This window comes from Haliotis rubra, unplaced genomic scaffold (assembly GCF_003918875.1).
Source record: "Haliotis rubra isolate DU_JTF1 unplaced genomic scaffold, ASM391887v1 Scf466, whole genome shotgun sequence".
In the NCBI taxonomy this organism is placed as follows: domain Eukaryota; kingdom Metazoa; phylum Mollusca; class Gastropoda; order Lepetellida; family Haliotidae; genus Haliotis; species Haliotis rubra.
In genome coordinates this window covers 776,991-791,215 of record NW_025767153.1, presented here as the reverse complement: position 1 = coordinate 791,215, position 14,225 = coordinate 776,991, and the positions used below count along the sequence as shown (strand labels likewise).

Below are 14,225 nucleotides of genomic sequence, written 5' to 3'. Positions count from 1 at the left end.
TTGATCTCGAGAAAGCATACGATACCACCTGGAAGCATGGCATTTTTAAGGATTTACATGATTTTGGTTTGAGGGGTCTTTACCTCTTTCTATATCACAGTTTTTAAGAGACAGGCAGTTTCAAGTCCGAGTGGGTTCAACCCTGTCTGACCATTATAATCAGGATCAGGGTGTTCCACAAGGCAGTATTTTGTCTGTCACATTGTTTAGTATTAAGATCAATAGTTTATCCAAGGTTTTAAATGATTCAATTGATGGATGACTTTTTGTGGATGATTTTAATATTTCTTGTCATGTTAAAATATGCATACTATTATACGGCAACTGTAGTTATGTCTAAACAAAATAAATATATGATGTCTTGAAAACTGCTTTAAAGTTTCTAAATCCTAAACTTATTGTATACTTTTTTGTAGAAAGTATAAACCGCATGAGGACCCTGAACTGTTTCTCAATGGCACTCCCATCAAAGTTGTTAAGGAGGCAAAGTTCTTGGGTTTAATTTTTGACTCGCATTTAACGTTTCTGCCGCATATTAAATCCCTTAAAGCTAAATGCCTGAAGACACTTGACTTGATGAAAGTTGTTTCAAATTTTAAGTGGGTAGGGGATCAAGCTACCATCCTTCACCTATATAGATCACTGGTCGGCTCGAAACTTGATTATGGCTCCATTGTATATGGTGGAGCCTGTAACAGCAACGTCAAATTATTAGATTCTGTCCACCACCAAGGTCTAAGACTTTGTCTTGAATCCTTTAGGACATCTCCTTTAGGACAGTCTCTACGTCGAGGCAGATGAACCATCTCTTGCACAACGCCGTATAAAATTACCATTACAATATACTACCAAATTCTATTCTAACGAATCTAACCCTGCTTTCAACTGTGTCTTCAATCCCCTATATGAGGACTTAAACACCAAGAAATCTTATCTTGTTCCTCCTCTTGGACTTAGAATGAAATCATTTTTTTTCTGCTGTTGGCATTGATCTTGAAACTATATCTCCTTCCCGTCTTCTTTCTTCTCCTCCTTTGCAATTGGTGAGGCCAGACGATGACCTAACACTGACAAAGTATAAAAAATCAGAAAGTAATGACTTACAATATAAACACGAATTTAATCAATTAAAAAGTAAATATGATACATACAAATCTCTATTTACAGATGGGTCCAGGGACAGTGGCGCCTTTGCTTGTGCCACTGTCATTGGATCCCGAACAATATCTTCTCGCATACCAGATAACAGCTCTACTTTTACAGCAGAAGCAAACGCCATACTAACAGTGCTTAAAATACATTTTAAAAAAAAACAAATACAAAAAAATATAATCTTTTCAGACTCTTTCGTGTCTTCGCGCTATTAACAATCTTTCTTGCAAACATCCACTTTTAATAGAAATTATTGAATTATATAATGATCTTGCTACTGGCCAATACGACATCGTCCTTTGTTGGTTACCCAGCCACGTTGGCATTTCTGGGAATACAATGGCCGATCTTGCTGCCAAGACAGCACTCAACAAATCTGTGACACCACGTCTTATTCTATACTCTAATTATAAAGCTGTCATCAGCTCTTAAATCCGTGATCTAATGCAGAAGAAGTGGGACACTGAGGTAGGTATTAATAAATTACAGGAAATAAAACCCTATATTGGTTACACCTACTTGGGTTGTCAGTCCAGATTTGAAGAGGACATCCTACGACGATGTCGTATTGGCCACACAAGATATACTCATGAGTACCTATTGAAAGGCGAGGATGCTCAGTTTTGTATCCCTTGTGATGAAAGAATCACCGTCAAGCATGTCCTGCTTGACTGTTTTGAATATTCCATCACAAGGGATATCTATTTCAAATCACGAACTGTGAAGGATCTTTTTAATAATGTCAGTTCTCATTTAATCATTGCATATTTACAAGAGTTAGATTTGTTAAATGATTTGTAAATAGATAAATGGTATTTTAAACGTGGTAGTATAAATTAGCAACTGCGATTGTTAGTGGCTGTATCCTCCAAGGGGGTTAAAGTATCGTAAAATTATTGTCCTCCTGAGAGGGTACGTAAGTCCCAATTTTCATTGTTTTTAAGTTTTGGTTACCCGATTTTTAAACGTGGTATATTTGTTCCTATAAAATTCGGTGGCTGAAAGGGTAGAAGGTAGCAAAGGCACTGTAAGTCCCCATAAACCCTAGTATGGTGATCTACCTTCAGTTGTTGGCGATCAATAGCCTGTTTCTATATTGTATCGTCCTCTATAGTTAAAGTATTTTAGATTTAATTACTAGTTATAGGTATATGTCTGTGAAAGTCTAGTTGGTTTTACTGTCCTTTGTCGACATCTATTTAAATTGATTACCTTGTTTTCATCGCTATATGGCTGTACTATTGCCGATGCGATGTAAAATGTTAACTCACTCACTCACTCCCCTGACCACCCGATCCCGTTAGTAGCCTCTTACGACAATCATGGGTTGCTAAAAGAGTTTCCTCTCGGACCTACAATGCTTTGGAATGCTGTTGCATGTTATAAATATTTCGAGGTTTTGTCTGAGGCATGTTTCATTAATCGTTGAGAAAAGTCTGCAAGGTTTAAAGCTCTCCATTTCGGACGCTCAGGTAACTTTTGCTATTCCTGTAATTATGATTGTGAACGTTTTCTGTTGATTTTGTCACTTAGGAATACGGCATGGGTTGGTTCTGGATTGGACTGCTTGTGGTCTGTGTCTCTGCGACTCTCACTGGTAAGGACTTTATTCACAGAATGTTAAAGTTTAAATATCTGATATATTTTTTGGTTTTTATGAATATGATCGAGTTGTGGTATATCTTTTCTAACAGATGCCGAGTGTCACTGTAACACTGAAGCTGCCTGTGCCGTGTTCCCCTCTAATCCCTGTAGCCAGGTCGGTGATCCAGACAGATGTCAGGAAGGATGGTTCGGTTCCTATTGCCAGAGACGTGAGTTTGAGTTTCATTATTAGATCTTGCAGCATGTTTACAAATAACCGGTCTTTTTTTATGCTGATTAAGTATCTGTATTTCAGAAAACATTGCCTTACGGAGACGTTGTAACCAGAGTAGTGTACTGGACGATCGTTCAGATCTATATCAAGCAGCCCTTGGTGTAGACGGCAAAGCCACCACAAATGCCAAGAGCGACCCACGGACATGTGCTCATACCAAGATTGAGACAAATCCCACCTGGACTGTGAACCTGAACACTTCAGTTCCAGAGAAGATACAACACACCAGACTCTATCTACGTGACGACCGTGAGTACACATATATTATTAAGAAACACAAGAATGACAAATTTCGACACTGCAAGAAAGGGTCTCTTTGGAACATCGGGGAATAATATTGTCGCCTTTCAATTGCCAGCAACGTCCGCCCTACGAAAATTTACTGAATACGATATTAATGAATCGGATTATTTATTATTGTATCGTATTTGTGACTGATTGTTGAGGAGTGTCTACACACAAATGGTTACTTGTCAAACGTCATAGATTCTATTCATCTAAAGTTGCATCGAACAAGGTATAGCGTCATCAGGTCTGTACTGGTTGTAATGATTCAATAACGACAGAATATATTATTCGTATCGTATATCATTCGACTTTTGCTTCACATTGAAAGACATTATTCATCGTGAAAAAACTAACTGTTTTATGTCAATTGTCAATAGCGCAAATTGTCAGTCAACAACGACGCATACTATGTTGAAAGTGCAGCATATGATTGTGCTGTTACCGCAACTGTCGGCCCCTCCCCTGCTCTATACATATGTCAACACCTTTCATCCAGTGAATGGTACAAAAAATAGCAACAACAAGAAAAGAAATATATTGTTATGTCCAAGGTATACAATTGACATGTACGGTACTGACATTTAATAGACTAGCATTCTCATTTGGAGATAAAGGTACAATAAATACAATGTCCCTATTTTGACATGTACTACGTGTTCAGATGAACGATTGACTTTCTTTTTCGTGGATGTCACCGGTGCTCATTAATATTACTGGGGAATTATAATGTGTTTGCTTCATCTGCATTGTTATTAATATGATGGTATACCTGTAAGTTTCTGCAAAAAGAAGGATGTACGACGGATAGGCTTTTACAATCTTCCTCAAACAGAACCATGTTCGTTTGAAGAGTATAGGCATCTACATGCATACTTATATCTTGTTATAAGCTAGAATTCATTCAAAATAGTTTCACTAGATGGATGTTTATACTAAGCATGGATGATATTTCAGCAGTTTGTGAATATATGTTTGACGTATCTAATAGGAAGAATTCCGTGTATGTGTTGTTCAGAATCTCAACTGATATTTTGCAGGTCTTATATTTCTTTACAATCCTTAACAATGTAATTCCCTGGGTTAAATTGATCTAGATCGATATTGCTAAGTAGACCTTATCTTCCTTGCAATAGTAACCCGATAATGGAAATCCCAGGCCTCTTCACATCCATCACAGATGGTAAATTGTGTGTAAACTGCTTATGTAAATAAGGAACCTTGAATTGTCTGATCCATATCCGTGTTCTTTTATATTGATATCAGTGACAAACGCTCAGACCATCATCACTTAAAACTTTTAGAACTTTTAAATAGATAGAGATTAAGTTTAACGACACGTGTTATATATTATACAAATCATAGTAGCGAGTACCGTTATAGAACTTTTAATATTGAATAAGCTTTCAATACATTTTGTTTACCATACGCACTGTATTAACCTTCTTGTGCTATGACTACTTCATTTTACATTGATGTCGGATGTGATAAGTATTCGTGAGTCTTTACATCTGCCTGTTGTAACGTTGTGTTTGTTTAAGGTACACATACTCATGTACGCAGTCGTGATATGTGGTTGACGGCTCGTTCATTCAGGAACAGGCTCAAGTGCAAACATTCCCTGATTCATTATGTTGTATACATATGTTTCATCATAACTGACATCAACGATTAAACAATTCACATTATGCATATCCTGTATACATGTTCATCGCGCTTAAACCATGCATTTTTAGGATAAATGAGTATATCTATTCAAATATGGTCAAGTAAACGCAAACGAAAATCACAGATAAAAAACCCCAACATATTTATAAAAATCAATACAACAGTTACTTTCACTGAAACAAACAATGTCTGTATTATAGCACTCTTGTTCGTACAGAAATGAATAAAATGTGCTTACATCACCAACCCAACCATTTACGCATTAGTCGATGTTGAAGAATATCAATGCTAGAATTACGTTCCTTGTGTTGTTTGACAGATCAAGAAATAAGATGGCATGCTCTAAAACGCAAACGGTGAGTGCATGTGTGTGTTTCTGTGTGTGTGTGTGTGTGTGTGTGTGTGTGTGTGTGTGTGTGTGTGTGTGCATGTGGGTGGGTTTGTTTGTGGTGTGGTCGTGTATGAGTTGCTCGAGCAAATGTGATATAACCGTCATCATTTCAAATGTGGTTTCGTGCAATACATGTGGAGTTAAGAGAAATTATTGCTGTAATTCACAATTTATGCCACGTGGATTTCATTTCAAATTCTTAATCTTGTCATAAAAGAATCTTAGGGAATAAGAGTTAATATTTGACCCATTTCGTCTTTCGTTGTATCGTTGTATGTTAGTGTTTAAGCGTCAGTGTCCAGTCAGCCTGTTACTGAATTATGAAGTAAGATTTGACCTGAACCAGTTACACTATATCGTGGAAAGCGTTCATATCCCGACTTAGACAACAGAATTTGCGTAAATAATCTTAGTTTCCTTTGAAGTCATCTATGTCCATTTCATATCTAACCGATACGATGCAATTCTTACTCATAATATTTTACATTCATTTTCCATCAGTCCAGGAGAGAAGCAACGGCATGGAGATACTTGTGGGCAGCCAGATGTGCTACAACTGGTCATCAACTGAACATCCTCCTCCTATAGCTAACGTCACCTGCCGTCAGCCACTAACAGGAACCACGGTCACTATACGGATACCTGGTCCACTGAAATTCCTTACTTTGTGTGAAGTGCAGATATTTGGTAGGTCATGGAAGTGTCATACTATGATAGAGATGAAAGCTAAACAATTCAGTATGAGGAACAGATAGATCTCTATGTATGGTAGTTAATACGTTCCCCATCGCCAACAACATGAAGTGTACCTATCGAATTACATAGTTAAATCATTCTATGAACGTTATCAGTAAAAGGATTCATAATTATTCATTCACAACGATCACTGGATATAACTAATACAGAGAAAAAAACCAGAAATATACGTAAAAGATGCTATATTTGGGATTAATCCTGCTTGTTCATGTACATATTCTCGAGCTCCAAATTTAGAGTATAGGTTCAAAATCCGGATGAAACTGTCTCGAGTATCAGAGCTTGAAGTTTATTGTAATCCCGAATATAGCATATAGTGCATTTGACCACTTTCTATAAGGCATTGGAAAAATCAAAATCAAAATGGATTTGTGATACTTAGTTTGCAGTGATGGTTGGTTTTCTGAAGATTGTGACAAACAGTGCCGGTGCCTGAACAGTACTGATGTATGTGACAAGATCACTGGTCATTGTTCTAGTGGATGTTTCCCAGGATTCCATGGTGCCAAATGCCAAACAGGTAGAGTAGAAGAGGACGTGGGTTCAAATTTACATTTAAAAATATAATACCTCAATTGAAATAGTATGTCAGAGGATGTAAGTACATGTTCATCAGGCTATGTCAAACTGCTTAGAAGCAGGGAGCCAAACTTTACACTCAAATCTGATGCAAAGTTCACACACAATATGTAAACTTTGGTTACATTTTCCTTTTTTTAAATGTTTTTCCCATATAGAGATTTAATTATAACAGCTGTGCTCCCGTACTAACATTATACACCAATACATACCATAGTATATGAATGTTAATTCAATAACCATCTGATTTATTCCCAGGTATCAGGTATGTGTCGTAACCAGTCAAATGGCATATTATGAAACCTATCTTTATCTGCCAAATGCCAGTAAAATATTTATCACTATATGGCTGAAATATTCCCGAGGTGACAGTAAATTTTAACTCAAATTTTAAACAGTAAAACATATTCCACCAGTGTTGCGCTTATCCTGAACTATGCAAATAAATAAGTAACATAAGTATGTAAGTAACATCTCAATATGTGTATTTGTACTTTTATCCAGTCTTTTTGTGTAGAATGTCCAGATGGTACGTTTGGTAATAACTGTACCTCCACGTGTGGGCACTGCCTCGATGATGTCAGCTGTAACAAGACTACAGGAACATGTCTTGGAGGATGTGCAGCGGGTTGGGTCAGTGACGACTTGTGTATGCAAGGTTTGTACACATACTCCCGACCACAGTAAGAGATCGGTGACCACGCGTTTCTACAAACAATATTGCATAGAATCCAAACATATTGCTGGCTCCGTTTGAGTTTGACGGCTATGGTATACAGACTGGGTGCAAGCCAAGATAGGAACCTTATCCACCATTTTGCAATCTCTTTGACAAACTGTTGTACTTTCATTTACTGTGTTGGTATTGAAAGTAGGCAGAGCAAACTGTAAAAGTTGACTTGAAATGATTACCAAACAAACACTGATCATATCCAAACATTCTTGTTGTGTAATGGCGACAACATGAGCTACGAAATTTAAAACTGTATGAATGAATGACAAGGGTTCTTTCTAACGAGGAGACATGCAGGCAAAGGTTTATTAAATTAACTATTTAGAGAAACCCATCGTAATATACAAAAATGAAACTCTTCTGTCTGTATTTAAAATGTTATTTAATTTTAAGCATATACGATGTATGTATATTCCATGATCGTGCAGTCTTCTAGTCGCATCTTTCACCTCAAATAAAAGACAATTAAATGAAATTTAAAGTTAGGCAGTTAAACAAGATTCAAAATATAGACCTTATGTGCTTTTGAAAACAGATACTCATTGCCATTGGATTTTGCATATCTGACAAATTTAGTAAGGCAGTAATAATCAGAACGACGTAATCTGCAGGGTTGTGGTTTAAAGGTATTTCTATTTATTCAGCATGTCCAGATCGTTCCTATGGTAATAACTGCTCCTCCCAGTGTGGAAACTGCTTAAACGAAGGCATCTGTGAAAAGAGGGACGGAACCTGCCCTGGAGGATGTGCAGCAGGATGGATGAATGGCACATGCCTACAAAGTAAGCCGGAGATCGTTAGTGTGGTATATGCTGTACACCCCTGTTCGGACACTGCCTAGTCAGAATCAGGAGTTTCTTGAAAGTCTCCAGTAACTGATTGTGCAATAGAGAATCTTGGATCATTGCCAACGAATGTGGCGAACAGGATTTATTATAACATTTACGAAGGTTTAATGTCAAATCTATGTTCTTAAGTTCTGGACGTGACAAAGCTTCCCTAATATATTTGTCTCAACAGTCGCATTAGATGCAATGCACACATCTCCAAGTGTCTGAGATGCATGTACACGTATGCAATGAAAACAGCGATGCATACAAATCAACCTAACCTTTATTTCATGACTGATTTATATGTTTGTTTGTGTGTTCAAATAAGCATGTGTCGACGGTAAACACGGTACAAACTGTGACTTCCATTGCGGGAACTGCCAGGGAGATGATGTGTGTGACAAGGAGACTGGAACTTGTCCTAATGGCTGTGAAACATGGTGGATGGGGGACGCTTGCAGTAAGCTTCTTTATTTGTTTGTTGTTTGAACCCGCAGGCAGCATTTTTCCTGCTGTAACACGGTGCCCTGAAAATAATCGTGTCTGGACCAGACCATCCATTGATTGTCATAATGCACGTGGCTCTACGCAATTCGGATACTATGACATATACTAGCCAAGCCAGCAAGCCTGACCACCCGATCTCGTTAGCCACCTCTTACGACAAGCATTGGTTGCTGAAGATCAGTTCTAACCCGGATCTTTGCATGTCTGGAGTAATCGCTGGAGCTCTCTTCCAGTTCATACCATATTAATACCGTGTCCAGAAGTAAATGCTTACAAAATATGAGGTTAGCATGACATTTTTCAAATAGGTTTGATACTTCAAAAATGTGCAAACACGTATTTACGTTGATTTGCGGTAAGGTAAGTCATGTGTCACACGTAACCACTATGCTGAAACCATGAGCAGGGTGGAGTGCTGACAAAACAACATTGTGCATTTACGAATCTCTGATTATGTATTTATGACACATTAGGAGCCACGTTCTCATGCTGATATTACAAACAAATATATTTGCGATTTTGTCTATCATGGAATCACATTAGTGTTTTCGGTTAGGGAATTGTAATCAGGTTCCTTATATAAACATATCCATATATAGACGTATTTATCTACTAACAATGGCTTTCAAGTTTGTTAAAGTCTTTTTGACAAATAATGCAAACTTTGATTTTGACATAACATTACCCCTGTGATTCTTAGCTATTGTTGTTCATTTGCCTGTATTTTCTTGCTCTCATTAATATTTTGGTGTATACGTTTGCGCAATAATCTTTAAAACGCATACGCAATGTTTGTGCGTTGTCAATGTCAACTGTTTGTTTTTTGACAGAAGACAGTTTCTTGGCGGGTATAGTCGGCGGGGCAGTTGCTGCTGTTTTCGTCGTCATTGTTGTAGTGATTATCGTCATTTGTAGGAGAAGGTAAAGTCTAAACTTGCTTCATACATTTTAGCCATGTAAAACTATTTCAGCTTAGTGCGGATTTTATCGAGTGTTCTTTCGCATACTTTCATTATTGTGTAATAACTGCTTATAATATGTTTATATAATCATATATTCTTTTGAAGAAAAAGACCTAAAAAGGATGACGTGAGAATGCAGTCTGCGCTGAGAACATCTCCTGCAGCTGGATGTAAAGGTACTTTCTGAATTGATCAAATCCTGCTGACCATGCATCATGTAATTATCATCATTATGTAGCACGTGTCGTTGTACAAAGTTAACCAAATTGTGTTGGTACAATATCATGAAACTAGATATATCAGTCCAGATTGTATCTTTCTCTCCAAAGATCTGACATGCACTTCATGGGATGTCACATCAGTGCGCACCCGGCCTTATCTCAGCTGTCTAAAATGAGTCGACATATCTCGCACCTTCTGCATTTTTAACATAGTGAGTCGTAGGTTTTCGTTGGTACAAACCTATGAAGAACGCATATTTCCTTTTATTAATCGAGTTGTTTAAATTCAGAAACAATATTATTTCCACCACATATATCATCCATAGACATTCACCTTTAGTAGTTTCGAGATGAAAAAGTGAAAACGGACATAATAATACGTATGTGTCTTTTGCTCATACTGAGGATATTAAAGTTTCATTGATGACTTGTTGATTAGAAATTCCAGGTGGGGATACTTTCAGTAATATGCTTCAGAGGTCTGTAGAAGTGCAAGATATGATTTTATACGATTTAGCTAGTATACAACAAATATTTCATATGATCGTTCCTGTACATTTTGACCACATCCGTGGTGTAGTGGTTAGAGCGTCCGCCCGGAGAGCGGAAGGTTGCGGGTTCGATCCCCGACCGCGTCATACCATAAGACGTTAAAATATGGTACTTGTTGGTCCCTGCCTGACGCTCGGCATTAATGGGTACAAGAAGGACTGGTCGGCTCGGAGTCAGTATAATGTGTCTGAGTGGGGTATTCATGCTTCACTGCGGCATGGTATCTGAGTGGGCTAGCACTATAAAACCAGCTTGAGTCTGGGCTAGTACAAGCAGCCACACATACAGATACACACGCACGCACGTCGTCATATGAGCGAAATATTCTCAAGTACGATGTAAAACCCAATTTCACCTCACCTCACCTCCTGTACATTTTGAGGTTCTTGAGAGGCATATAGAAGTTGGTATTCAAGTATAAGACAAAAATATTATGGATGTGAACTTCTTCTTTGTTTTACACGCAACGTTTCTGGGCTATTCCTTGCCCCTTCGTCACCTTCGTCAACCTAGACATCCATAATATTTTATCATATACAGTACATTTTTATTATTTAGATAAGCCATCAGAGAATGAATCCACACCAAGGCTACCTCCTGCAATGGATGAAGATGACGATGACATGTTTTCTGTTGAGACTGAAGTTGACGTCAGCGACGAGGCTTCCTCTGCCTACTACAACTGGATACAACCTCACGTAACGCTGGATAAACTCCAACAGTCTGTCAACGAGAAGAAGAAAAAGGCTTCCTTCGAAACCGAATTTCAGGTTTTTGTTTTCACATTATTCTAATTTTTGTTGTTTAACACAAATTGTACAACTATATGACGGCTGTCTGTAAATAATCGAGTCTGGACCAGACAGTCCAGTGATTGTCATCTTGAACATCAGTGTAAAGAATTGTGATACTATAACATGCATCAGCATAGCCAGCCTGACCACCCAATCCCATTAGTCTCCTGTTACGACAAGAAAGGGTTGCTGAAGACCAATTCTAAATCTTCACCTGTCTTATATTTCAACTGCTGCTTATTATGTCGAACTTCTTTTACTATTTTGACAAGTCTCATCACTACTTATTGCCCCTTAATCGAGTGAATAATGTTTACTGGTTTGCAAAATAAGATTTAACGACAAGAGGGAGATGTAGCCCCAAAACCGCCCTTTTGATGTTGAAAAGCTGTTCGTCCAACGTATAAATGCTGATAAAATTTAGCGAAAATGTACATTTGACACGGAAAAATATTACATTTTGTATGTATGGATGATGCTTATGAAGATACTTCAGGGGTTAGATTGTGCATATAATTTAAGGTTCCAACCAATTTCTGCTCATTTCTGGAACAATATTCTTCGTTGAAAATTAATACAATTTCAATGATGTTTTTTGTGTTTTCTTGTAAAAACCGTTCTACTTGTTGTGATGTTTCACACAATAACAGACTTTGTAGATACTTAGTGTGGGAAAATCTCTCGTCAAGTAGAAGATTTGTACCAAGGCTCCTTAAATAAGGCGTTTACCATTGCAAACTATTTGGAGTTTCACATACGGTAGCATTATAATGAAATGACAAAAGTGTTTTGGTGACATAGTGCATCAAGCATTCGCATATCACACCCAAAGCCCATGTTCTATTCCCCACGTGAAAACGACTGAAGCGTAATTCTGGTGTCAACAGTCCTGAGAACGACTGATTTTGCAAGAGGTAGAGACATATCTTCCTCCCCAATAAACAATAACATGCTGACTGCATTTTAATAATACGAGTATATTTAATTTAGTTTATAGTTAATAGGATATCAAAAAATACTCAAACGCAGTAGCTGCTAGAATTAATATCCTAACTTGATTTTTACTGAATTCTAGTTAGTAAGCCTGCAAACCTGCATGTTCATGTACACATACCACGTGACATTCTGTGTCTCAGACCATCCCGTATGGAGCAAGACATCCACATGAGGCTGGTAAGAAAGACGGCAACAGGAAGAAGAACCGTTTTCTCGCCCTTTATGCATGTAAGTAAATCGTCCATTGCATTTCTTTTTGACCAACTACCGAAAGCTATGCTTTGTCGTAAATTTTAATATACTTATTCAGCCCTTTTCTCTTAGTCATCAATCAATATATATAGTACATAGGAAATGTTACAGGAAAACAATTAGCAATTGAAAATCCTTTCCACCAATAATTGTTCTGTGGACTCATCGTGTCAGTGCAAATACTAGTACAAGACAACTTTCATGTACGTATATGTTATATCACTACTTGCTACAAAAAAACAACCTTATTTTGGAGCTTTACTTAGCACATCAGTCATCTGCATGGCTCAAATATCCGAGAGTCTCACATATGCGTTTTATTCAGATGATGACTCGAGGGTTGTGTTGACGGAGGAAGAGGATTATATAAATGCAAATTATATTTTGGTGAGTAGAATACATTATCATCTGTACATGTCAGTATTATGATGGAATTATTGTCATTATGTCAGTTAGCAAATATAAGTTTAATGGGTTTTTCCAAAAAACATCTGCACATGGATAATTGTGAAAATGCAAAGATTCCAATCGTATTCATGTAAAACGTGTATGATTAGTTTATCTTACCCACTGTTATTGATGGCACTAATCTTATATCTGTCCCCAGGGATACGATGACACTCCAAAATACATAGCCACACAAGGTAAGCACTGCCTTTCATCATATATTCATTACATGTTCTCTGTTCTATTCGTTATGTTAAGGTGATGATCAGGCATCATGGTATATGATTTAGTTATAAAATGGTGTTTGTAATACATACGTTCTTGCACCAAGGACCCAAGCCGGGAACAATCACGGACTTCTGGCGGATGGTGTGGCAGGAGGACGTCACACAGATAGTCATGCTGACGAGGCTGATGGAGGTGAACAAGGTAGGATGTGTTTAAGGGTAATAATCTTGGAAATACCTCCAATAGATTCTGCTACTTAACTCATTAGAATGACTTGTGTCATAACGGTTATGTCTTATATTTATCTATTTCCACATAAGATGTGAACAATAATTGGTCGATGGAAGGAAAGTCCCATTGTGTCATGTTATGTTATTAAAAACAACACATGTGACATATTTTTATTGAAATATCTTTTTTACTTTTTAAAAAATATCGATTTGTATATTGAATGTAATATCAGAGTTTGTTCATAAAACTGTATTCCTAGACGAAATGTGAACACTACTGGCCTGACGAGAACAAGGCTAAAACATACGGACACGTCAAGGTGATGAACACCAATGTGACAGTAAGGGCTGACTACAAAGTATCCAAGTTTTTGGTGAAGAAATCCGTAAGTTTGCATACTTGCTTATCTTACATTCACATACATTTTCAATATTTTAATTGTATTATCCTTTAATAAATGTACATGTACAAGGATGAACAACTGGATAAAATGTATAAAATGTACACCGATATTTTGGCAACGAATCCAGCCAATCTACGCAGGTGAACCCTTTGTAGATAAACGGAGTTTCGTACTTAATATTCACACCAACTTTAAATGCACGGATGCACAGAATCTAAACATTACCAAACAATATTCGGTGCTCGTCTGGTAGCTTGGAACATTTTTAAGTTTCTTCAGTTACACAATATTTTGAATGAACATAAACAGCTTCTTCCTCTTCTTGTTGTTGACTTCTTAGGAACCAATATTGTAACCAG

The 14,225-nt window shown here is 37.4% G+C and overlaps 1 protein-coding gene across 7 annotated transcripts in view; it reads left to right on the top strand.

Annotated features, from left to right (window-relative positions):
• The window catches only part of LOC124290472 (receptor-type tyrosine-protein phosphatase alpha-like), a 64,021-nt gene that overhangs the window by 5,243 nt on the left and 44,553 nt on the right, over positions 1-14,225 (top strand). For 5 of the 7 annotated variants that reach the window (XM_046727178.1, XM_046727172.1, XM_046727173.1 and 2 more), the window contains exons 2-17: positions 2,686-2,749; positions 2,847-2,966; positions 3,053-3,280; positions 5,877-6,062; positions 6,514-6,651; positions 7,228-7,368; positions 8,088-8,225; positions 8,602-8,733; positions 9,611-9,701; positions 9,848-9,918; positions 11,074-11,285; positions 12,446-12,533; positions 12,883-12,944; positions 13,165-13,201; positions 13,336-13,433; positions 13,723-13,848. In XM_046727178.1, coding sequence (XP_046583134.1) covers positions 2,686-2,749; positions 2,847-2,966; positions 3,053-3,280; positions 5,877-6,062; positions 6,514-6,651; positions 7,228-7,368; positions 8,088-8,225; positions 8,602-8,733; positions 9,611-9,701; positions 9,848-9,918; positions 11,074-11,285; positions 12,446-12,533; positions 12,883-12,944; positions 13,165-13,201; positions 13,336-13,433; positions 13,723-13,848 — 1,932 coding nt within the window. The remainder of the gene's footprint in view (positions 1-2,685; positions 2,750-2,846; positions 2,967-3,052; positions 3,281-5,876; positions 6,063-6,513; positions 6,652-7,227; positions 7,369-8,087; positions 8,226-8,601; positions 8,734-9,610; positions 9,702-9,847; positions 9,919-11,073; positions 11,286-12,445; positions 12,534-12,882; positions 12,945-13,164; positions 13,202-13,335; positions 13,434-13,722; positions 13,849-14,225) is intronic. The other 2 variants (XM_046727175.1, XM_046727176.1) reach the window with 2 other exon arrangements.